The sequence below is a fragment of the Terrapene carolina genome, unplaced genomic scaffold (genome assembly GCF_002925995.2).
Source record: "Terrapene carolina triunguis isolate 2854851 unplaced genomic scaffold, T_m_triunguis-2.0 Scaffold89, whole genome shotgun sequence".
Lineage (NCBI taxonomy): Eukaryota > Metazoa > Chordata > Testudines > Emydidae > Terrapene > Terrapene triunguis.
Window position 1 is genome coordinate 16,377,437 of NW_020664440.1, and position 27,365 is coordinate 16,404,801.

General features: G+C 39.9%; 1 protein-coding gene across 3 annotated transcripts in view; it reads right to left on the reverse strand.

Annotated features, from left to right (window-relative positions):
* RAD18 (RAD18 E3 ubiquitin protein ligase) overlaps window positions 1-27,365 on the reverse strand; it is a 121,234-nt gene that overhangs the window by 82,520 nt on the left and 11,349 nt on the right. For all 3 annotated transcript variants that reach the window (XM_026650425.1, XM_026650424.1, XM_026650426.1), the window contains exons 5-7: window positions 13,740-14,098; window positions 10,699-10,798; window positions 7,187-7,371 (exon numbers count right to left, since the gene is read on the reverse strand). In XM_026650425.1, the coding sequence (XP_026506210.1) occupies window positions 7,187-7,371; window positions 10,699-10,798; window positions 13,740-14,098 (644 nt within the window). The remainder of the gene's footprint in view (window positions 1-7,186; window positions 7,372-10,698; window positions 10,799-13,739; window positions 14,099-27,365) is intronic.

Consider the following 27,365-nt stretch of genomic DNA (forward strand, 5'->3'; position numbering starts at 1 on the left):
AACACCCTCCGCCAAGCGCTGCGCCGCCGGAACCCCCCCCGCCGAGCGCCGCGCCGCCCCCCGCCACCCCAAGATTGGCTGCCCCTTACCAGGTGCTGCCCCAAGCACGTGCTTGGTTGCCTGGTGCCTGGAGCCGGCCCTGCGTGGAGGTGGGTTTTTTAAAGGGCTGGGAGAGCTCTCTCCCAGCCACGGGAGCGCTTTAATGTTGCCAGTGTAGACTAGCCCTTAGTTTGCCTACATTTAAAACAAACTAACACTAGCAGCTTACCACATAGGCATACTGTACAACAGTAATGAGTGGAGATCAAGTGAAAGCACTCAAATGTTAAGACACTTGAAAGTTTAGTTTTGTTCCTTTAGTAAATAAGTTATACGAAAGCATCTATATCTCTTTAATTGAACGAATCTACAATTAACTAAACAATATTTTCAAATGAAGTGTGAGCATAATTGCAAACCATAAAATAACTATTGCATATGTTTTATACAATATTTTAAAACATGCATGCACAAAACCATGAGATGCATACACACAACATGATCCTGTTTGAAAATACAGGTGGACATGTGTGAAAGTTAAGGGGAAAATAAATATTTCCAGCACATGGGTTTCCCAAAATGCTCACCTCCCCCTCTCTCTGGAGCTTGTACTTTGCTTTTCCTGTTCTTCCTCCCCTAGTAACCAACACAGATCTGCCCTCTAAGATGATAAACAGAACATAAATAGGACCCACAAAGGAGGAAGTTTAAAAGCATTACCTCACAGTTTAAGAGAAGGCCATAACCTTCTGCACTTATATCTCTTCCCAACATTCTATTCACCCTTGATTGTTCAAGGAAACTTGTAGAATTGTTTCGCTCATGACCTACTCTCTAAAAGCGCTAATGCTAATCCAGCCCCCATACAGAGTCTCATCTACTTTAATAGGCAGGATCTTCCCTTACTTCCCTAGATCTCTGTTCAGGCATATGAATCCATGTTGGTGGATCCCTTTGTAGGACTAAAAACTGAATATGAAAAATTCATTAGTTTGCAAAGGATTTTCCAGTCACCAATGAGGTTCTACTGGGGTATGGTGTTTTTTGTTTGTTTGTTTTCATTTTACAGATTGAAATTACATTCATTACATGGGGGTTCTAAACACAAAGGCTAACCCACTACCCATATCTAAAGCTATTGTAAGCATTACATCTAAAAAGATTATACATATAAAACATTTTCCTCTATGATTAATAGCATAGGAAAGAGAGTGCTTTAAAATAGGACAGTGGAATGATAGAAAACCCAAGTACAAATGTTCTTAAGTAACACACATTTTGTAAACTATTCAGGGCAGGTATGTTATCATACAATGCCTTACTACACCGGTGTGCCAATTCTGCTTTGGGCCTCCGGGCAATTATGGCAATATAAATATTAAATAATAATGACTACTGCTCCCAAAATCTAACCTGTGTATTCCTTCTGTAGGACCACTAGCCAGTGTTTTGTAGAATTAAAGACCACCATTCATTTGTTGCTACCAGCGACATATGGCTTTAGATAGATAGATAGATAGATAGATATAGTTACCCTCACTAGGTGACCAAGATTAAAAAATTAGTGACTACACACAAAAGTTAGAAACCTGCTATGGCTCATGATTTCCTGATAAACATGCTGAGTAATCTAGTATAGCTGTTCAGGAAGAAAAAGCATATGCTTTTTAATAGGCTACTTTGTACTAGTGTACATATCAGTGACTAGTATCAGAGGGGTAGCCGTGTTAGTCTGAATCTGTAAAAAGCAACAGAGGGTCCTGTGGCACCTTTAAGACTAACAGAAGTATTGGGAGCATAAGCTTTCATGAACTAACCTCGTTATCTCCATACTGATTTATACCTGCCTCTGGAGATTTCCATTACTTGCATCTGAAGAAGTGAGGTTCTTACCCACGAAAGCTTATGCTCCCAATACTTCTGTTAGTCTTAAAGGTGCCACAGGACCCTCTGTTGCTTCATATCAGTGACTAGGAATTATTACGTGTATATGTATATTTATGTACTTTAAAACTGTTTGCATTTTGGTATGTATACATAATAGTAATCTTAAACTGAAGGCAAAGTTATTTCTTAATATGTAAAATATGGTATATGTGGCTCCGGAATATACAAACTCACTTTCTTCTTTCAAGTAAGAAGTATTATGGTTTCTTTGTACAATATCATATTCCTAGAAAGTCATTTCATAGTCCCTTAAAATAATTATTCAGTAGCAATTCAAAAATTGCCTTTTTTTTTTTTTTAAAACTTTGCTTGCTGGAAGTACATTACACAAAAAATAATATATATGCCACAGTTAAATAAAGAGCCATAATTCTGTTGTGGATTTATGGAAGACAGATAAAGGATCTTCAACTTCACATTTGTTGTTTTGTAAACAAACCATTTTATAACCTCTTCACCACCATAGTCTGCTTCTCTCTCCTAAGCACATTACTGTATACTGAGAATCTATTCCCCCACAGCAACATACAAAAGACTTTTCCTTTGTGTTTTTCACTTACCATTTTTGTTTGTTTGAAATGAAAGCTGACTGCCTTCCATTCTTTTAGGGGTTGTCTACCCGAACAACTAGTCTGCAGCAAGCTGGGGTCTCAATACACACACACACACACCCCTATGGACCCTGCTCAGTGCATTAACGGTTAGTTAATTTCAAAGAGGACTAGATCAAAGTGTGTTAACCAACTGTTAATGCACTTCAGCAGGGTCCACAAGAACAGTTAGTCTGCAGCAGGCTAGTGCGGCAAACTAAATGTTCATGTGTAGACAAAGCCTTAGTTTTTGTGGGCACTTTCTTTAGCGCTCATCATCATCATTCACAAATTATTTTCTCTCATTATTTTAGATCTCAGCTTCTCTAACAAAGAGCTGATAATTTTGTGCAGTATATTGAGGATCATATTATTTTAGTGTACGTCTTCTTCCTGAGTATTTAAATTCTGCTCCCAGCATACGCAGTAATGGAAAACAAATTACTTGAAAGGTGCTTATAGTCTGAAAAAATAGCATTGTGGGATTCCAAGAGTTTAGCTTGCTCAATTTATTATTTTTTTCCTTAAACTATCTGCCAGCACTGCAGACTTATCCTGGAATTTAAAGTTAAGCTGTTTTCTTTCTGGCTCACACACCTTCACCAGTAAAACATTCTGCTACTGGAACTTAAAGATTCTCTTTCTTGATGCCCAAGCCAGACTACAATCGAGTTCACTCTCCAATATCTTTATAGGCTATGCTGTGCTAGCAGAAGTAAAAAGTAGGAAGAATTCATTTTTGTCAGAAAAGCAAGCAGATGTGACTTGAAATACACACAGGGAGCAGACCTGTTAATTAAGAAGGTACTATGTGTCCAAGAAAAAGTCTTCTGACCATAACCACACTTAACATTTTCCTGTAGGTTAACATATTTAGTTACAAAAGGGTTCTTTGAATTTTATTTGAGGGTATGGATGGAGGGGAAATGTTTTTGAAAGAAGGTAGGGAGAATGCAATTCTCATATAATACATATTTACAGATTTCCTAGATCCTCCTACATTCACCCACAATTGCTAACCCCTGTATTTTACAAGACAAAGCTAAACTGTACTGATTCTCCTCTTTCTTACACCAGGACCAGGGTACAATCAGAGTGATTCCACTGAAGTCAACTGCTACCCCAGTATTAAGAGGAGAATCAGATCTACTTATTCTATAATCATTGATGCATTTTCTGTGTTTAGTCTGAATTTAAAGTATGCATGAAAATAGAAAGTTTTGCTATGTGTTGTGTTGCCCTGAACTGACAGTCAGCAAGACAAGATATTAGGCCAAATTCAGTATTGCTGTGAATGGTCACAACTCACCATGACTTCAGAGGGAGCTGTAACCCACTACCACCTTTGCTAAATTTGGTCATTAAATTAAAGCTGGTTTAAACTACACTAATAGCTATTATAAATCAATTCTAAAACGCAGCAATAAAAAAGTAGCCTCTCTTCCATTTAAGCTACTAGAGTGATTAAACAGCTGTCAACATCATTCATCTCTAACCATATCAACCCATCTCCAATCATTGTACTGACTTCCCATTTTAATTCCACATGTTCAAGCTTCTCCTCACTTTCAGGTTTCAGAGTGGTAGCCGTGTTAGTCTGTATCAGCAAAAACAACAAGGAGTCCTTGTGGCACCTTAGGCCTGGTCTACACTGGGGGGAGTGTCGATGTAAGATATGCAACTTCAGCTACGGGAATACTGTAGCTGAAGTCGACATATCTTATTCTGACTTACTTCCCGTCCTCACGGCGCGGGATCGATGGCCGCAGCTCCCCCATCGACTCCGCAACTGCTGCTCGCTCCAGTGGAGTTCCGGAGTCAACGGGGAGCATGTTCGGGGATTGATATATCACGTCTTAATGAGACGCGATATATCAATCCGCGATAAATCGATTGCTACCTGCCGATACGGCGGGTAGTCTGGACGTACTCTTAGAGACTAACAAAATGCCCAAATAAATTTGTTAGTCTCTCAGGTGCCACAAGGATTCCTCGTTGTTTTTCCTCATTTTCAGAAATTTTAACTCCAACCCCATGTCTTTATCTCTGCCTACTCCCTACCCCACCTAAGTTACTCCCCGATCTCCTTTATCCATTCCCATCCATGCCCTCCTTCTTCCAGGCAGCCCATTCATCTTAGAACAGTCTCCCTATTGTGCATGAACTTTCCCTGTCCTACTAAAAGCATCTGAAAATCCAACAGAATCATACAGCACCATCACTGTAGTCCCAATCATGTTGTTTCAAATCACTATGTTGTATCTATTGCTATCTTCAGAGTGCAAGCAAGCTTTTCAAGGCTTACATTTCATTCTTTGCATTTTATTATCATCACTTCGCTACTGGAAATTGCCATGCAGATTTATGGAGATATGTAAACAGTCATTTCAGATAAATTAAGTTGTATTCTTTGGTATAATATTTTGTTTCCCAGTGCTCAATAGTTTGCCCCATAACTGTGTTTCCACAATGAGACAGAAGAAGGCATAATGGTTTTACCCCTACTTGTTTTATTTTTTAAAAATGTAAGAATTATTTCTGGTTTTCTGACTGTCCCACCATCAGAAAATTCCAACTTTGCAATCTGGGCTCATTCACAAATGTGACAAACATATTGCTGCAAAGAGTTTTACATCAGTTTCTATTCTGGTGCACATTATATCTCTGCACGAGAACTTAGGTTGGAGTTCAACATTTTTTCCAGGTATTTAGGTGGTATGGGATACAGGTATTCACTGATTAAAAAGGCAGACATTTCTAATAGATAAGATTATAAATTAGCCATCAGTCATTTCTGCACTAGAGATTTGGGACAATCCTAAAGGATTAGCATAAAACAACCTTTAATTCAATTAAGGAAATGATTCTTGGCCTTTACCTTCCCTACCAGAACCAGCCAGGATACTTTCTCATAAAGCAATATGGGAAAGTCTTGATGGTCCCCTGATTCTCATTCACAACTCCACATGCTGAGAACCCACGTTTTAGGATAACATTCTTTTCTATAGGAAAAGTATACCAGTAGTTTTTTGCTTCCTCTCTTTCTATATATGGGGCAGTAACTGTGTTTCCACTTTCACGGGAAGGATGGATGATCTGGTAATTAACGCACAGAACCTTCATGGAACATGGGCTCCATTCCTGGCTCTGCTACGGAATACCTGTGTGATTTCGGGCAAACTAAAAAGTAAATTGATCAAAAAATGCATTTTTTAGAGCATTGAAATTATTCATTAATATGACACAAATTAGATTAATAGTTTCAGGTAAAAACATTTTCAGGACTGAGAAGCCAGTCACAAAACAGCTGGAGGCATGGGTGCCACTGCCCCCCTTATAAGCTTTAGATTATGAGCTCCTTGGGGCAGGAATTATTTTTTTGTGCTGTCTTTGTACAGCACCCAGCACACCGGATCTTAGGCACTACAGTAAACACAAATAATAATAATATTCAATTAAGTATATTCAATTGAACAAGTATAATAATAAAAATAGAAATTAAATGTGTGACAGCAAACAGTCAGTCTCGGAAAAAGACATAAGAATTAACTTTTTATAAATTATACCAAGAGATTATTTTTGAGTTATCTTTGGGGCTTGAACTACACTAAATTATTTTGATACCATTGTGCCAATTGTTTTGTATATGTAACAGATACAGTTGCTTCCCTCTAACTCACATGCACTACTCAGAAACAACAAAGGTCATGTTACCTATAAAGCCAGAAGAAATCCAAGAGAGCCAACATGCCCATGTAGAGATTGGAAGGCTTGGCTGCATTTCATTCATGTCCCACAGATGGCATTATCTAAGGAGAATGCAACTGGCACCAGACAAACGGTGGTTTGTTGCTTAAAGAATATTTACCCTGTAATTTCATTAGATGTTAGAACGAGTTCCATTTCCCAACAAAGCAAAGGAAACTGTTTAGAGAACTCTATGGTTACAGTTAATTATACTGCAGCAAAGCCACATATCTATATTGACGGGGGGTGGGGGGGAGGGAGGAATCTCCATAGCAATGCACTTTCTTACTCATTAATTTCACACACTCCACATCATCTCCTCTTTACAAGACTAAAATTGACGTTCAACCCAACAATATATACAGAATGCCCCACTGAGCAAGATGAGGAGAAATTCAACACAGAAATTCCTCTGGCATTCTTAAAATCCTCTGATATTTCCTAGCTTGCTAGTGATGACCCAAAGAGTTTAATCTGGAGACACCCCAACATCATTATTCACATGCAGTATCAGTAGCGCCACAAAACATTTTGGAATTCATTGAGCAAACCAGGAAGTGTCAGAGGATTTTATCACATTGGAAAAGAAGAGGTTTTTTTTTTTTATAAAGTTACAAATTGTTTGTGCTGGATGCTCTCCCAGTATGTGTGTCAACTAATTTTGCCATTTTAGCTTCATAGGTCACATTTTACATGATTAATGCAAATTCTCTTAATCCCCATGTTCTCCCACAAGGCCCCAAACTGTCTTGCACCTACTCTGAGAGCTAATTCAGTTTCTCACAGGATAGAGAAAAAGAGAGATAATTTCATAAAATGTATTAGGAACTCTAGGAGAAAACATTATAGCTTTGCCATCCTACCTGATTTGGGATTTAAAGAATCACATTGAGCATTATGCATATGCACAAATTCTTGATGTCTTTTAATGAGCTGTTGCCTGGTTCCTTGGATAGACAGCCCACGTTCCTTTAGCTTCTTCTTCAAATCACGGTCAGAAAGTAAGTTGTAAACGACTTTAGGCAGGGACTTCCTTTTGTGACCAGAACTGCAGGAGAAAAACTAAGCCAATGAAAAACCAAGAAATTCTGTCTTGTATAGCAGGAAACCAAGCAATGACTTACAATTCTATAGTGCTTTTCATCCAGAAGGCTCTCAAAGCACTTTACATGTAATGCCTATAAGAATCGTGACAAACCATTGAAATGTTGCTACCTCTAGGGTGCAATGCAGTACCTACAGTAACATCCCTATGAAGTGAGAACACCTTATCCATCTAATGCTAAGGGTGAAATTTTAAATATACAGAATGCAATTACTCTAGTTGAAATTTGATCAGCAAATTGAGATGAACACCTCCATCTCTTGTAACAAGCACCATGGGGTCTTTAATAGCTATAATGGGTGAAGACTTCAAATTCATATCAGTTGCTACCCTGAGGCCTAGGTTCAGCCTGGACATAGAGGGAATTCAGCTCCTAGGTTTTCCATCCAAATACTGGCTGTGCCTTAATTGCACAGTTATTGCGATTTTAAAAGGTCAGAACGTAGATTTGTGTTAGAAAACTTTCCAGTTTGCTGAAAGAAATACTCCAAGGAAAAAACCGTCAAATAACTATCCTGAAAACAAATTTGTAGATGCCACCTGATAAATTATAGTAAGAAAATTAATAGTGTTCTCCCAATTAATTACCTCCTACAAAGAACTCCACTTCCTGACATTGCTTAGTGTGAAATAAGAATATGAAGACATCCATTCTGCTGTAGCACAGGGGAAATGGCTTAATTACAGGAAATAATAGAAAACGGAAGGCTCAGCGTAACATTTACATTTTTGAATGAGCGTAACATTCTCTCTACTCATAATCTTGGAGGCAGAAAATGCATAAAACTGCAAATGTATGCTCAGTTCACCTTAATGGTGAAATTGGTATCTGAGCTGATTAGATTTGGACAGTGACCCATATTAATTCCTAGCTAATCTTCAATTTAAATAATCTTGTGCTAGTGATACAAGATGATAACAGTTACAGATGCTTTTCTTTTCTGAAGCAGAACACAATAACCTCCTTGCAGAAATTTAACTATGGCGCTCTACATTATACATTATGTAACAACTTTCTACCTCTAGAGTAAACGATAGTTTACTTTTCATTTGAAGAGTGTATTTTCAAGCAATTTTAGCTCATAATACTGAAAATAAATTTAAAATTACTACAAAACAGGTTTTCATGACGACCCTAATTACTTTACTTTAATCTCTTGTAATCATTGTAGCACATCTGGCAAAAAGATGCATTTCCTCCCAATTACTTTCAAGAAAAGAGAGATGTTTAAGATTCTATTGCGGAACAAACTTTTCATAGAATTAAATCTTTTCAAAGTTCTGCAAAAGTTTAACACCTATTGTAATGGACAGGCTGCATGATCTAGTGGACTGAGAATGGGGGGGAAGGGAGAGCAAAGACGGCTGCATGATAATGCGAGCTATTCCACCAGAATGTTGGATCTCTACGGATGTTTTGTTTAAAAAAAAAATTCTAAATTTCTAAAGTCATGCTTATCTATAATTATCAATCTCCTGTGTGCAATTTAGAACTAAATAACTAGCCTCACTGAAATGTCACTTCTTAATACAGCATTCAATATGCCCTTAATTTAAGACCAAGCAGAAACTGAGCAAATTCCTCAGAGAGGAACTAAAAACATACCAAGTGCTACAGAGATCTGAAGTGTTATTGCAAAAAAATAAAAATATTTCCAAGGTCACGCTTAATTCCACAGTAAGTAATCCCTCATGACAAATACCTTCTTGGATACTCTTTTAAACTCTGAGAAGTCTAGATGAAAATAAATCAAATTATACAAAAAAGTGTAAATTCTTTATATTCTAAAGGGAAAGTGTGTTTCAACCATGCCCGTGCCATGAGCACTTAACAACTGCAACTAAAAGAATTAACTAAAGGTCAACACCAGTCAAAATAATAAGATGTTAGCACCTGTTTGGCGCTGCACAGTAGACTCCTGTGGCAATAAGACTGGTTACGATTGTTTGTCGTTGTCTTCTTGACGGCAACGGACACACTAACACACACAATTAGCTGTTCTCTTGAAAACCACAAGAGCTCTGTATTTAAAATCTTGGATCTAGCAACCAAAATGAAAATTTAGCCCATTTTCTCATTTGTCAAGAAAACAGTGACAACAATCTCACTGAGCAGCAGAATAGAGCACAAAGTCTTTCAACTCAATTCCAACATTTTGATGCCATTATTCACTTGCAAACACTTCAGCTGGTAGATTTTGTTGTAGTAAGCATGAGAATGCAGAACACAAGTTTAAACCTGCACTGAATAAAGCAGACATAAAATCACTTTTAGTGTTGGCACAACAGCATGTGTCAGCGATCCAGGGCCAGCAAGGTCTAGAAATAGTGCTCAGAAATTGGATGAGGAGGAAGCACTTGTATTGTCCTCTAGCAACGTGACTCTCGCAAAAACAAGGCACTGTTTGAAGATGTCTCTGAAGATGTTACCTAGCATTCTATGGTTGGAAAACTGTCACAGCACAGGACTCATCAAGAGGGAGAGTGGAGACGGGTCAGAGGACTCTGGAAATAAAATTAGAATGCCAAGGGTACATGCAGCAAAATTTCTGCATGGCTCAATGATCTGTAGCAGTGGAAGATAATATTCCTGCTCAATTTAGATAATTGACAACAATGAGGGAGAAGACTCCATATCGCTGATGTGAATAGGGCAAAAGTGGGACATCATTAGGAGGGTACTTGTAACAGAACACTGGCCCTGGGATGCATGCATAAAGTAAAGCATGTGCACAAGTCTTTGCAGTATCAGGGCCTTAAAGAGCAAGCTGCGCCCAATCCAACTGAGACCCCTCCCCTGAAAGCAGGAGACTGTACATTTTACTTTTTAACTTGAGAGCTTGTGGAGCACCTGCTTTTTGGCTCAATATCAGAGCTTTAAAGAGGAAAATTTGAAGGGCCCCTTCTCATCCATTGAAAAAAAATGAAGAGAAAACCCATCTAGATAGAATTTCAATGAACAAAACTACAGAGTCACTAACATACAAGACTATACTCAACATAAAACCTATAAAATTTAACCAAAATTTCCTACCATTATAAAAAACTTTGACTCAATTACAAGAAAGGAAATAAGGTTGGCACTGAATGTATCGTGTTGAGAGAAGAAAATCATCACCGTCGTTATTTACATAGCAACTTCGACGTCCACAGCACGTAACAGAGAAGCAGACGGTTCACTATTATAATATATCGCTGCAAGCATCTCACTCCAACAGTAGCAGCAACTGGTCAAATTCACATACAAGTTCTTAAATTTAAGTTTCTTACCTTCTGAGACTGTCCTTCTTCTCATCTCTCGTCAAACAACTATCTAGGTGTCTGTTTATATATTGCTCTGGAATAGCAACCTCACACACAGGACAATCCACTGAAAATAAAATAAAGGGCAACTTGATGGATTTTTAAAAGCTTGTTTATTACTTACAGCAAAGCCCAATATTTTCATATGAAAAATACAATAGTTATTTATTGGAGAGTCAAACACAGAATTCCAGTTTTTCTTTTTAGAAATTTGGCACATCCACCCAGACGAATACTAAAAAGGTAATCATTTCCATTTCTAAAACCTTTATTCCTACCTTTTTCAATATTTTGAGCAGCATCTTCTACCGTGTTACAGCTTATATGTTTCATATGTTTGCTATAATAAAGCTAATGAACGCTGCAAATATAGGGGTAACAATATTTGGGCTTCTATGCCACTGTAATTGTGCATTACTGTGAGTTTACATAGTTTGAATTATTTCAATTCCCAGTAAGGAAACTGTTCTTAAATTCTGATGAATAATAAATTATGCTAATACTTCATACTCATGTAGCACTTCCTTAATCCAAGGATTTTAAAAGGACTACTTTCATATATTCATTAATTAACTGTGCCTTACAGGAGCCCTGCAACAAAGACAAGTATTAACCTCATTTTTTGTATGGGTAACCAAGGCAGAGAGAGGTTATGTGACTTAGCCATGGTCTTACAGCATAACCGAGAACTGATACAAAATCTCCTGCTCTGCCAGTAAGACGTGCTCCCTCCTCCACCTACAGCAGAGATCATCTTAAATGATCTCTTCATGTATTTATGTTCCCCGAGCATGTATTTGTAAAAAGGAACATTGAGATCCGCAAAGATGTTGCTAAAACCTTTTATTCTTTTAATATGCTTGCCCTTATGTGGTCAATCACTTTGTATAAAACCCCTCTACCCAGTAATATTTAAGGCATAATTTGAGAGTGAGATTCTTCGATCATCACCACTGTGCTAATACGAAAAGGATCAGTTTTAAACAAGAAAATTAATTCTTGATGTCCCTGTAATACTGTTTCTTGTAAAGAAATTTGATGATGTCTGAGACTTTGACTAACACATTTACAAAAACCTTTTGAAACTGGCTCCTGAATCAGTATTTCAAATCAGAAATACCTTAGCCAAGACAGAAGTACAATAAACAAACAACTCTACACAGCCTGTTATTGCATCTGAGATTTATGGTTCAACTCCCAAAATTGCATCAGAAATAATATTCTCCTTTGTAACAATTTTGGGCTCAGCAGATGCTGACGAGAGAATCTTTCTTGTATTGTTTGGCCAACTCTATCAGATTTGTTGGAATAATTTATGTAATGAATGCTGGGGAGTGATCAGAAGGTTTAGCTGTTAATCATAAAAATGGTAGCCCTGAAATCTTCATTTACCAAAGAACAAATGAGGCGTATACTATACAGAAAGACCTTACAGTTGGTTTCAATGAGCAAATATGATGCACAATACCAAGTAGCAGATCATCTGGGTATGTGGATAATATTTTTACATAGCCACTTTTCTGACCATAAGCGCATATTTCAGTGGTGTTTAGCAAGCTGATGAATAGGTACTGTACAGACTTGTGAGCTCTAGTCTACTAATAAATAAATATGCGAGTCTTTCATGGAGGTCCCAGAAGTCACGGATTCCTTGACTGGAGGAGTGTCGGCAGCAGCAGCGGGGCCCCGGGCCGCCCCCCAGCCCCAAGGAGAGGCAGCAACCACCAGAGCATCCCCGCAAGGCAGCAGCCCCCTCTCTCCCAGCACCTACGATTTAGTTTGCGGTGTTTTTAATAAAAGTCAGACAGGTCACTAGCCGTGATTTTTTGTTTATTGCCCGTGACCTGTCCATGACTTTTACTAAAATTACCCGAGACTAAATCGTAGCCTTACTAATAAATTGTCAAATAGAGATTTAAAAGAAGAAATAAAGATGCGATAATAGTCACATTTTTACACTTGCACAATACATTTATTTCCATTTTGTTCTTTAATCAGGACAATAAGGAACCACAAGGATGTCAAAATTAAGAAGATTCCACTTTTATTTTTAGCAGATTTCATTTATTCTGAAAATTGAAACTACTAATTTTTACTCTTCTTAGCTCTACAGAGGACACAGACCTACAGCAGGCTGAAGTATTATCTTTTTCTGGACAGCATATCAACAGAATTGTTAACTAAAATGCAACTGCAAATAAACAATATGCCTATATGTGTATCCCTCAACTGCAGTATAACTACACCTTAATACACTTCACGTGGGTCAAGGTGAGCAAGGATGTGGGAGCCAGAAAGAACATAGTGATTAGACAGCAAACATCTTATGAAAAACAATAATTTGAAACTGAGTACGTTTGCTATGTAATCCTAAAGTGCCTTAAAAAAACTTCTGTGTTTTTATTAATAACTTTCTTAGAGTTGAATTACATATTAATCATTTGGTGCTGGCTCAAGTCCCCCCATGAAGTATGTTTTTAATGCAACATCATCCTGATTAAGCAGCAGCCACCAATACCATTCAGTACCCTCAAAGGGTATGTCTACACTTCAGTTAGACACTGCGGCTGTCCTGTGCCAGCTAACTTGGGCTCATGGGGCTCAGACTAATGGGTTGTTTAATTGTGGTATAGATATTTGGGCTCTGGCTGCAGCCCAAGCTCTGAGGCCCTCCCACCTCAAGAGGCCCTAGAGCCCAGACTCCTGTCCAAGCCTGAACAACTACACTGCAATTAAGCAGCCCCTTAGCCCAAGCCAGCTGGCATGGGCCAGCCATGGGTTTTTCCTTGCAGTGTAGACAAACCCAAAGATGTCCCAATAATGCAGCCCTCTGGATGAAGCACATCCCAATTAAATATAGCAGAATATAAATATGTGTACCTTTCATCTCAAAGTAATACAGAAAGTTTAATTAAGCATTTTAAGGCAGGCAGTGTATATCTGATATTGGCGACAAACAGAGTAGAAGACTGAAGCATGGAATGAGAAAGATAACATAGGCAACTCACCTTTTGTAACTACTTTCATTACAGATGTAGAGGGTTTCTCAGGATTTCTCATGCCTTCGGGACTTGTGGCTGCCATCCCTTCACTGACCACATCATGAGTCTCTGCAGAACTACAACATCTATTATCTGTTTCTTGTTCATTGTTGCAACCTTTATAGTCCACCTCAGCAGCTACAGATGTCCTTTTAGGGGTCTGAGTGTTTTCCTTTATCAAGAAATGGTCTATAAGTTGTCTGTCTTGTTTTAAAGCTGAACCAACCATGGAACCTGCAGCATGACCTTTGCCAGTAGAATATTTGGTATAGTTTGTTGAAGGAGAAACTGGTGATGAATCCAAGACCAACTCAAACAGTTGCTGCCTAGAAATATCCAAAAGGTAAACATATAATTAGATAAACATAATATTATTGGGTCCCTCTGACAGCCTTCCCTCTACCCTTCTTTGGGAAAAAAGCAGGGAGTAAAGAGGGTAGGGAAGCTTCCTAAGCTCTAGTTCCAATTCTTTGTCATTCCCCTGCCTGTTAACAAGGCACAGCTTGAGAAATCCACCTCCTCGTGTAAAATAGGAAGCACTCTCATTCAAGAGTTCAGAAGAATCAAAGAACTCATTACAAATAAGAAGCATCCAGCTCTTCCAGCAAAGAGAACTTACTAAACATTAATCTAGTGTAACCACAGTGCTACCCTCCTAAATCTACAGACAGAGCTAGTGCCTCTGTGGCAGCTCAGAACTCTGTGAAGCTAAAGCACAATGAAAACGCTTAAGTGAAAACTGCTAAAGAACCCTGGGAAAGACCCTCCTTGCTGCTATAGGCCTTTCATGCTGCTGAAGAAAATTAAGATGTCCATTAGCGTTCCAGAGCGGGCCTTGGGAAACTTCTTCCTGACACAGGTTTGCACAAGGCAGCTTATATTGCCCAATGAGGCCACCACACTTCAATCCCCCGCACAGGGGGCCAAGGGACATGTTACGGGGTGTCAGGTTTCAGAGTGGTAACCGTGCTGGAATTCTGGGTGGCACGTTGACCATAGGTAGTTGCGAACAGGCTGTGGTAATCCCCAGGGCTGTCTTACGTTATATGAAGGGTCTCATTGGCCCCTACCACCATCTCAGAGCTGCTTGTTTTTGTGCTGCACTTCTTAGAGAGAGGCAATATAAATATTGCACCCCCTAAAGGCAACAGTGAAACTAAGAGGAATCAGGTCAATTTCATTCTGTTCAAGATTGGGAAAGCTTTGAATAGTAGCAGAGGCAGCCACTGGGGTGCTACTTGTAGACAATAACTCATCAATTGAGGCTAAAGAAATAGAGTAGTGGACACAGGTATCTATTTTGCAACTACCTGAAAACTGAAGGAAGGCCACAGGAAGCCACAAAGGGCAGCACACTTAATTAGCAGAGCCATGCAGATGTGCACACTGCACTCAGGGGCGTGGCCACCGGTGAGCCTGGAAGATGGCAGTGGGATGAGGTGGGGAATAGGTGGGGGCAGTGGGGTGAGGTGAGGGGTGGTGATGGGGGAGCTTGGGGCACACAGGGCTGCTGCGGGGCAAGGCGCCTCTCTCACGGCCCCAGCCCCGGGGCTGCTGCAGCGGGGCGAGGCGCCTCTCTCACGGCCCCAGCCCCGGGGCTGCTGCAGCGGGGCGCCTCTCCCCCAACCCAGGTGCTGCCGCGGGGAGAGAAAGAAGTGTGAATGCAACAGATATTTTGAGGTGGCATAGAAAAGGAGAAATAAAATATAAATGGAATAGGTAGAGAATATGAGGTAGGAAAGAAAGAGAAAAAGGATAAAAGGAGAAGAATGTCACTAGGGACAACATAAATGCACCATAATCTATTATAAAAATAAAGGGGGGAAATGGTGTTAAGTCTGGAAGGGAAAAGATTGTTTGGGTTGGGTTTTTTGCAAAAACAAGAGGAAGACAAGTAAGTTACATTTTTAAATGTATCAAACTGGCTGGCAATACGTTACATTATATCAAAGTAAACAGCATACAACTGTTCCAATCCTTTAAAAACAGAAGGGAACAGAGATATCGGGTATTTATTTTTATTCTTACTTGAAGTTGCAGGATTAGTATCTTCAAGAGACAGATATAAGCCTATGCGTACTGGCATTCTGCATCAATAACTCAAGAAACAGTCAGGAACCGTCTCAAAAAGAATGTCATTACACCATTTGTACTAGCGCAGTCCTTTGATAGAATGTCAGGGTTGAAAGGGACCTCAGGAGGTCATCTAGTCCAACCCCTTGCTCAAAGCAAGACCAATCCCCAGACAGATTTTTGCCCTAGATCCCTAAATGGACCCCTCAAGGATTGAACTCACAACCGTGGGTTTAGCAGGCCAATGCTCAAACCACTGAGCTATCCCTCCCCCCAATGGATTTCTCTGTATTCATCCTCTGCATTACCTGAGGATTTCTCCTCCTTGGTAAAGATTATGACTGTCCACTCAACAGAAAGTTCCCATTAAAGAAAGAACAAGTAACAATGTCCAATTCGAGACATTCTTATACTAGGCCAACTAGTTAGACTATTTTTATTAGTTGTTTAAGGTGCAGCAACTGCACAAGATCCTTTGGTTGGTTGTTTTTTTTAAATCCACACTTCTGCCACCAGGTGAATCTGCAATATTACTAGTCAATGGCTCTTACATTAATTTAAGGACCACATTAATGTAAGGACCACAGTTACCACTCTCACTGAACCTGTTAGCCCATGTACCATTGGTATAATTGCAGTAGCTATTTAAGAGACATACAGAGAACCCAGAGTTCTCATTCTGATTTTCCTGCATTACAAAATTCAACCTTACACTGGCAAATTCACATTTACAATAGTCCCAGGGCACGGTGAACTTCTACAGCACAAACAAGAGAGTCAAAAGCAATTAACTGTGGCAACAACAAATGTTTTGCTGTCTGCTCTCAAACAGATGTGGTCTAAGTTTCTACTGGCGAAAGGATTGTTAGTCCATGACAGACATGCAATAACAGAAAACACTAGCTACTGTTGTCACAGGACTAAATTCAGGAAAAATAAGAACTAGCTGGTTCTGAACATAAAGAGTGAAATTGACCTCATGCAGAGTGTCTTTATGACTCACTTATGCTCCCCGTTAGAAGCTTACATGGGGGGTTAATTTCATCCTAAAAGATCAGAAAACTATGAGACAGTATATCCATTTAAAGCCTTAGGCATCAACAAAAGAACATTATAATTCATATATGGAAGACTAAGACAAGACAAGTGCAGATCACTGCACAGTAATCTTCAAATTAAGAGTAATATACTGAAATTTTATAAGATTTGTCATATGGTGGACTGCTACATCCTACATCAAAGATGCAAAGAAATTAGACACCTATTATCCATAAATATTTAGGCACAATTCACTCCATCAGTGTGTCTTGCCAATGGCACAATTTTCGGGGAGGAGGTGAGCAGAATAGGGGGAAAGAAAAGAAGGTCAGGGCAAGATGTTTTTCTTACTGTCACATAAAATGCCTATTTCTTCAAAATCGACCATGAACACGTATTCACAGTCAGCAAATAGTCTTTTCAAATTGTTCTTTTATACAGAAATCGAGCCGGTACCATTCCCTCCACTGCAGCAAACTAAACTATGTGCAGTTCAGATAACATAAAACAGATCAGAAAAGATAATCATTTGGCTTTGTAACACAGATCCGCTCTCTCATGTTATTGCTGATGATAAAAAACTTCTAATATGTTCTTATTGGTGAAATATCTAAAAGATTATCTAGTGGCCCATAACTCAGTTTTCTTACACGATAGAGCTGAATCTATTTCTCCTATCTTTTCAGCTTATTGTTTCATGTCATAGATGTCACATTCCCTCAACAAAACAATGTGGTTTCCTATTTAAAAAAATAATGGAGACAGAATTATATTTCTTTACAGTTTGGAGAGGTTCCAGGCCATGGTTGACAGATGTCTGAATTAAATTCACTCTTCTGATCAGCTTACCGACTCACCAAACTTTAGACTGATAAATATTAGGAAAAGAGTAAAATATCTTTCCAGGGAAAGATCAACATACCTGCCTACAGCTTGTAGTGTCTCATCTTAGTAAGATTATAAACTCTACTGGGAAGGGATCATCTTGTATCTCAGTGTACAGTGGCTAGAACAATAGGTCCACAATCCTACATAAATACAACTAAGAGATATTAATGTACAGACAACTATCCTGTATGCAGTTTTTGTTAACTCCAGCTCCCATCCTAAAAATGTGTTCTGGTATAAAGTAGGCATCAATGCAAGGGGCAATGATTGGGGTGGGGGGAAGAACACAAATTGCTTCTAAAAAATAAATTCAAAAACCTAGTTTCTCTATCAATAAAATGGGCTAAAATTCTATATTAACTATAAAACCTGCCTAAGAGAACCACATATTTTCTTAAGGAAGACAGAAAAAGAAGCTTGTATAAACTCGTTTCCTCTACTGAAATACTAACACCACTCCACAAATCGTATTGGATAAATATATATCCTTCAAAATTAACTTGCAAGATTCTCACAAAATTACATCAATTACCCAAACTGAACTGTGAACAACAATCAAGTATATTCTCAGAGTTCTCTCTCATGTTGAGTTAGATAATGAAGATTTAAAACAGACTTTTTAAAGACATTGGTAACCAAACTTTGGACTACACACAATAGAAAGAACTTTACACCTTCACAATTCAGACATTCATGCTATGACTACTATATTTTAACTTGTCTACCAAAACACAAATGGATCAGGTCAGTCTACACTTATTTTATGGGAGAATCAAAATACCGCTACTAAATTCCAGAAAGGAGACAAAAGTCACACAATGGGATTTTCTGAGTCGAATGTTTTTTTGACAACATACCTCAGCTACATTTAGCTGTGTGGTGACATCTAGTGGCTATATTTTGTGTGTGACGAACCAAACAACATCCCCAACACAATGCCAAAATCTAATGAAAAGTCACTGGTATGTTTGGTTGTAAATACAATATAGCCCCATTTACCTGAACCAACACTACTTGAAGCTTTCTTTATTATTAACTGCCACCACCTTCTCTTCCCGTCTATTGAATCCCAGTTATCCCAACTTCAAATTATCCCTAGTGGTTCTGACAATAGTTGCTCCAAGTGGTTTTGACAACTAGGATTATACTGCAGTTTCATTTGTCCCTCCAAACCAGGGGTGGGCAAACTTTTTGGCCTGAGGGCCACATGTGGGTGGGGAAATTGCATGCAGGGCCATGAATGTAGGGCTGGGGCAGAGGGTTGGGATGCAGGAGGGAATGCGGGGTGTGGCAGGGGGTGCAGTATGCAGGAAGGGGTTCAGGGAAAGGGGTTGGGGCAGAGGAGAGCTGCAGGATGTATGAGAGGGCTCAGGGCAGGGGGTTGAGGTGCAGGAGGGGTGCGGCGGGGGTTGGAGTGCAGGAGGGGTCCGGCAGGGGGCTCAGGGCAGGGGGTTGCGGGGTGCAGCAGGGGGCTCAGGGCAGGGGGTTAGGGTGCAGGAGTTCAGGGTGCGGGCTCCGGCCCAGCGCCGCTTACCTTGAGCGGTTCTGGGGTGGCAGCAGCACACAGTGGGGCTAAGGCAGGCTCCCTGCCTGTCCTGACACCGCGCCACTCCCGGAAGTGGCCAGCACGTCTCTGCAGCCCCTGGGGTAGGGGAGGGCAGAGGACTCCGTGTGCTGCCCTCATCTGTGGGTACCTCCCCCAAAGCTCTCATTGGCCGCGGTTCCCCATTCCTGGCCAATGGGAGCTGCGGGGGGCAGTGCCCGCAGGCAAGGACAGCACGTGGCGCCCTCTGCCCGCACACACCAGTTCCCCAGGGATGTGATGCTGGCCGCTTCCGAGAGCGGTGCGGGGCCCGCGGCACCACGGGGGTGGCAATCCCGCAGGCCGGATCCAAAGCCCTGATGGGCTGGATCCAGCCTGCAGCCCGTAGTTTGCCCACCCCTGCTCCAAACCCAGAAGGCAGAAAGGCCAGATACAAGGCTACCATATAACTAATGCCAAGTATCAGAGGGGTAGCCATGTTAGTCTGTATCCACAAAAACAACAAGGAGTCCAGTAGCACCTTAAAGACTAACAGATTTATTTGGGCATAAGCTTTTGTAGGTAAAAAATCCCACTTCTTCAGATGCAACTGAAGAAAGCTTATGCCCAAATAAATCTGTTACCCTGTTTCCCCGAAAATAAGACAGTGTCTTATATTAATTTTTGCTCCCAAAGATGCGCTAGGTCTTATTTTCAGGGGAGGTCTTATTTTTCCTGGAGCTTCAGGGCCTTATATTCCGGGGTGGCCTTATTATCGGGGAGGTCTTATTTTCGGGGGGATGCCTTATATTACAGCGAGAGGCAAAACTGGAAGTAGGTCTTATTTTCGGGGGATATCTTACTTTTGGGGAAACAGGGTAGTCATTAAGGTGCCACTGGACTCCTCGTTGTTTTCATATAACTAATGGTAATGCTCACTTTCTGTCACACCCAGATTTGTAAATTTCACCTAGAAACTGATTCAAGCGGTAAGTACTGGTTTGACGCAGTAAGATTGCATATTTGAAATTGCAAACATAACGCAAAGTGTATATAACTATAAATTAAGAACGACTTTTACCCTCAGCTAAATTATCTATGATGTGTTTTATAATTTTAACACAGCAGCATATTATCCTATCTGAAAGGTTACAGCCTCATAACTGGGAAACCTTAGTTTGAGAATGTGGATGGTCTTTAGTTTTAAAGGTATAAAGAGGAGCCAACAAGATCTGTAAAAAATCAACATCTCACAACCTTTCACTGTTTTAACCCTTACATCTCCATCCCTCCTACTCTTGGTTGATTGTCATCTTCCTGTGTTATGTCTAATGTAGATTATAAATTCTTTAGGGCAGTGAATTTCTCTTTTGTCTGTAAATTGGTGTATATACCTATGGTTCCATGTAAAGAGCTTGCCCTGTCTAGGTGCCCAGTGGCAGTAGGCATAGCTTTAATAATGTCACACAATACCTGGGGAAACTTGTACAGAGCACCCTCTAAGATACACAATGTAAATAAAAGCAAAACCAAACGAAATCATAAAGCAAAAGTACACCACAAGTTCCTTCTTATATCAGGAGATCCTGGATCCCACTGATCATAAGCACATGTTCTTCAGCCACAAAAGTAGCCTCAGGGCTGCAATTGCCCCCAAAGGGGGGCACTCCCTTGCCCCCCAAAAGTCCAGTGAATTGGCATGTAGCCTGACCCTCCCCCCAAAACTCCCTCTCCTCCAGTCAGTTGCAGGGAGATCATGTGGAACACAGTTCTATGGGATGCAGTCCCCAAAAAGACTCCCCACCCAAAGCAGCTTCTTACGGCTTATCTACGCTACTGCTTAAGTCAATGTAACTTATGCCTCGCAGGGGTGTGAAAAACCACCCCCCGTGCGACATAAGTTACATCAACTTAAAGTGTCCTCCGGAGACACTCTCCTGACAACACAGCTTCCGCCTGTCGTCGAGATGGAGTAATTATGTTGACAGGAGAGCACTCTCCCATCGATGTAGCGTGTCTTCACCAGATGCGCTGCAGCAGCACTGATGTAGTGTGGTAATGAAGACAAGCCCTCAGAATCCTTCTCATACACCTGTGCTGTGGAACTATACCAATTCAGAGCCCTCTATATCCACCTAGCGGGGCAGGAGTCACTGCACACAGTGGGCAGTTCGCAAACATTCAGAGGCCCACATCATCCTTATTAGGTCCCCCATCCTGCAAACACACATGGGCTTGAAGTTAAGCACAAACAGAAGAATTTGCAGGATCAGGGCCTAAGACTTTTTAGAATTATTATGGTTATTCCTTTCCATGCCCATGCACACACTGACCTTGGGGGGAGGGATAGCTCAGTGGTTTGAGCATTGGCTTGCTAAACCCAGGGTTGTGAGTTCAATCCTTGAGGGGGCCACTTAGGGATCTGGGGCAAAAATCAGATTTTTATTTAAGCTTTTATTCAGCATTTTCCAAAATGTGCTTGCAACATTAGCATTTTCCTTTCCTAAAGGCCTGTTTAAGAGAAATATTTGAATTTTGTGGCACACACAATATTTATTTATTTAAGGCCTAAAAATGCTGAGCACCTGGGCTCAAACTGAAATCAATATAAGCTGCAGGTGCTTGGCACATTTGAAAGTCAGGCACTTGAGAGAGGTTTTCTTTTTCGCGGGGAGGGGTGAAGGGGGGAGTAGGAAAGGGTGTCTTGCACAAGCCACTGCAGGACAGAAACTGGCCCTGTGTATTATAAAATGGGGGCATAAGAGCTGGATGAGCACAGTCCACATGCAGCAATATTCCCTCTGGAGTCACCTTTGGCTGCAGAGGAACTGCCATGTCAGGCCATAAACGAATGACTACTGCAGATACTTTCGTTTTTACAACTGGAGTCACCTCACAAGCAGTCTCCTAGATCACTTACAACTGATTAAGAGATTACTTACAGAACTGTAAGCCCAGTCTCAAAAATATGTAAATGTAAACTGTGTATCCCAGTGATGCATTCATTCTCTTGCATGCCTGAGAGTAACATACAGGAGAGACTGGTAGTCTTGAAGCAAACGAGGTGGTTTCTGTTCTTGCACGCATCAGCTGAGAGAGCTTTTTTTGGCAAGTATCATACACAACACCACCACATTAAAATTAAGCAAGACTGCCCACTAACAGAACAGATTTCTGGCTTAAGAACGCCACTGCCTTGAGGAACCACAATTGCTTTGCCATATGCTTCTCATACTTTATTCAGAAGGCCTCCAAGGCACACATTTTGTTTCCTCTCTGATGCACTGCCCTGTCCACAGCTAGCACTAAACATGTGCACAGCTTAATGACACTGCTCTTTATACATCAGGACAGAGCCAATCAGTCCCCATCCCCTTAAAGCTATAGGCACATCCCTTTCCACACATCAAGGATGAATAACCATCCTTTCCACACACTAAACCACATGGGGGCGAGAGAAACAATCACATTTCTACACAGTAAGAACACTGCGTCTTTCACCAAGCCATTACAGCCCATCGTCATCATTTCACACAAAGCTCTCTCCAACTAGGCTTTTCTATGGCCTGATCATAGCACTTAGGCTCCTTCAGCAATCTACCCACACATGGAGGTGACTGGGGGACCACCCGCATCCTTTGTTTCCCTATTGCCTTCCAAACACTCATTGGGTCTCCAAAAATCAACTACTAGTAGTTATTGCAGTGTATCTGAGACCAATTGTTCCTGTGCTTTCTAGCCATTGTATTTCCATGAAGAGAGGCTACTCTCCTTTTAGCCACTGTCTATCCGAAGCACGGCAATGAAGACGAGCCCTTACTAAGTTAACTTGAGTTATAAGTCCAGTGTTACCCTTAATTCAGTCCCATCCACACACAAAACCCCTTAACTCAGGACTGTGGTGCTTTTTGTTTGAATTGCTGGCCCACACAGGGCATAGCCTAGCACAACTTGTCAGCTGCTAATATGGCCACTCTGTAGTAATAAACGCAACCAATTCAGTGCTGCTAGTCCTCCAATACCTTTCCACAATACCCCCTTCTACTCTGTGTGCCCAGAAAAGACAGACAGGTTCTCCCATAATTCACTAGGAAGAGTTCATAGAGCAGGTCAGCTTCCTGAGGCGCTACGAATCATGGGATATATCCCAGGAAGTCTTAGCACCACACGAGTGAGTACAAAATGGGCCTGGCATATTTCCCCACCCTCACCCTTCTTGTCTTCAGTAAACAGCCGAATACTTCTGCACATACTTTCAAAAAAAAAATAAGGCTGAAAAACTTCAGCTTAAAAAGGTGAATTGGAAAATTATAAGCGTCTCAAAAGACATCTCAGAAAAGAGCTTAGGAATAGTAAACTATAGCTGTCCTTCTGTGCACACACAATAGAAAGAAGATAGAGCACCAATTATTCATTAAAATTGGAAAAATGGAAAACAAATAAACTTATCCCTTTAATGAATCTGTTGCAATTCTACTGCAGAGACTTGCAAACGAAGGTATTACTGAGGGCTTGTCTACACAGTGCATTAATCTGCACTGGAGGGGTGTAAATACTAGTGTGCACTAGCATGACACTAATTGGCCCATGTAGACCCTGCTGGCACACATTAAAAGTTCTCTAGTGCACACGGATATAGTCCTATTTCACACTAGAATCTCTCTGGCGTGGACTAATACACCATGTAGACAAGCCCTTACATAATCTTCCAAATATAACTTTGGCTCAAAATTCAGTACTTCCACTAATTTAATGCATTTGAGGTCACCTTTCCAATTAAAATATTTTATGATGCATATTCCTATTCTATGCCTCAAGACACTTCCTGCAACCTGACAGTCATCAAAGAAAAATATTCATATTAGAAAGTGATTTTGGGAATTCACAGTAACCACAAAGGTCAGTAAGGAACAGTATTCCGTATTGATGCACTACAAGTACACCTTTCCCCTCTGTGAAATGTTTTTTTCAAGGCTGTTTTACATGCTTCCCAGGTTAGTAGAGGACACTACTGTTTTAGGTCTACTGATCCAGCTCTATGTTGAGAAATTTCAAGTCACAAGGGGGAAGACTATTAAACCACTGTGAACTATAAGATTTATATTGATTCATCAAAGCAGTCAAAAGAAATTAAGGTTTAAGATTCAATATCATAATGGATCCAAGTCAGCACTGCTTGTTCCCTGAAAAATTAAATCCTAATAAAAAAAAAAAATCCATTTGTCACTAGAGAGAAAGTGCAAGCTCAAATATTGGAATTGTGCAATTTAAAATCTTCTTTTAAAAATTCAATTAAATCTAATTGCATCCCTGGACCTTTCTCAGGAGACAGACACACAAAATGAACAATATATCCTGTCATCATTTATGAAGCCAAACTCCTCATTGACTTTCAAGCAGGGGTCAGCTTTTTTTTTAAGAAAAAAAAGGGCAAAAAAAACAATGGCCCATAGCCATATTTGCTTCCCATAACATAGCATAATTAAAAAAAGGAGCAAAGAACAAAAACAATCACTTGCTATCTTACTCCTTTTATCAGTCTCTCCATTACCCTTTTGTTAGGGCAAGAAATCTCACACAGACAAATGCATCGACTCTGTGGTAAATTCTACACCAACTTGTGCTGCTTTTGCTGTTCCCACTATTCAGGTCTACAAAATAAATCCCTAAGTCGAACCAAGAGCAAAGCAGGAAATAAGGAAGATAACATCCAAGTGAAGGCATAATATTCCTGCAAATCTATTAACTAACTAGAAAAATTCAGATTTTAGGCTCCTTGGACAACTTTACATTTATTCTGCCCCTTAAATTCATGTGAGAATTATCTTCTGAGTGAATAATCCTTGGACCTGGTTGAAATATTTTTATCAAAACATTTTTTCAACCAAAAAGATCATTTTGCTGAAAATGTTCATTATTGTTGAAATTTTCTATTTTGTTTCCCATGAAAACTTTGAAACCAAAAATAAGTTAGTATTTTGGTGAAAAATTTTGTTTTTCAGTGTGTCATAAAAGAGAGAAATTTTCATGGGAAATTTGGGGACATTTTTTTTTTTTTTAAATTTCTCACACAAAACTAGTACTTTTCTATGAGCCTTTTTAAATCAAAAATCTGCAGCCGGATTGAAATTAACTCCCTTTTTCTGTTTTAAAAAAAAATAAAATAAATTCACCCAGACAAGTTATAAAAGTAGTGTTGTTTTTTTAATCCATGGCTAAAAAGTACTGTTCAAATACTTTTCTTTAAATTATGGGTATTTGTAATACAATACTGTCGCAAAAGTGTATTTTCTCTTTTCCCACCCTCACCGTGTCAGAATAAACTCTAGGAGTAGACTTTCCAATTTGTCTCTGGATCACAAATTCTCTGACAAGAATGAGTGAAAGAAATAAAATTTAAATTCAGTGAGGTTTTTATGCCTTCAGAGGCATCCCTAATGCAAGCTGGAACTTCATTAAGCCCCGTAAGTATGTAAAGCAGCTGCTGCCATAGGATGTGGCAATGTAGGTCTTCCCAGTCCATCTCCTTCTCTTGGCATGGTAGACCTTTCTTTCCTCCCATTATTGTCTCAGGCATCTAACGAATAGCTCTCTCATGGTTTCCATTATATCACCTCTGCTTCAGAAGGCCTCTGTTTCTGTTCAAAAACACATCTGCTTCCACAGAATATCCGTAACATCACTCAAGTCTTCTTCAGAATAATTTTTTTACAGTTGCCTTTCACCTATGAAAGGGACTTTTCTAAGCTGGTTCCAGGTTTTAGGATTTTCTAGACTGAAATACAAGCCCTTTTGAATGAGTATCACTGCAACCTTTTCTCCATTCTGTGGTTCACCTGTGTTTCCTCATTTCTTTAAGAAACACAGCAATGATGTAAGTCTCCATGTCCAAAATTAACTCCTTACATTTAAGAAAAGCATTACTATTACAGAGAAAACCCTTCAGAGTACTGCCCTGTACTAATCTCAGTATTCAATCCCTTTCCCCAGTGCAATTGCCCTTATCTTAAAAGGAAATGGGTATATGTATATTAGCCTATTAATAAAGTTAACCTGTTTTGTTGAGGTTAAAGAAAGTAACCAGAGGCTTAAGGCCTCATATACATACGAGTTAGTAATGTATTTAAAAGAACAGTTTACACTGTACAGGGAGGTCAGAAGTTCAGTGGAACCATTCAGGCAAATGAGCATGAATCACCCACTAAAGAAATTACATTTAGGAACTGGAAGACAAGCAGATCAATGCTAACACAGTTCATTCTCACAACTGGCAAAGAAGTTGTCCAACTTTCATCAGCACCTTTTAATAAAACAGTCACTATAATCCTAAAATGGATTTGGCAACATCTCTTTCACAGAGGAAGTACCTTGTGCACTCTGACACTGCTTTTCACCTTGTCCCTGTACACTGGCTCCTAACATGAATCTATGACTCTGAAGGGTCTTACGGGAAATCAGTAGCAATAGGAGCTTAAAGGCCTTCCAAGGTGGCAGAGTACCTTGGCTGGCAACAGCAGCAGGACTAGTGAGTTACAGGAAATTTTCCAGAACCTGCTCTGCCTCACTGCCAGGTTCTCTATTACATTTTCTTTGTGAATGGCTGGTTGTGAGGAATCTCAGTGTTGCATGGTTATTTATGGCTTTGGCTTTCTCCTCTTTCATTTAGCAAATCACTAGGTGTTAGGAAAAGTCTGAGGTTCAATTGCATTATAAATCTCATTTATTAAAGGTTCCAAAAGAGTCTGAAATAGTTCTGTTTATTCCACTGAACTTACCTTAGTAGTTAAAGACTAGTACAGCATCCCATAGGAAAATGGACTTCACTCTCAGCTTTTCATAGGCTTGTCATGTTTACAATTTTATAGATAAGTATCATTTTAGAATCACAGTAACAAACTTTATACTGTAACTCTAGCACACAACATATCTATTTTAGCATTTCTACTGCAGTTATGACTTTCTTACAATCATTTTCAGCTAAAGACCATTCATTTACATAAACAGAGGAGCTTTTCTAGTATAGTATATGCTACAGAGTATGTCTGTTTGCAGATCTTACTATTTAACTGAAA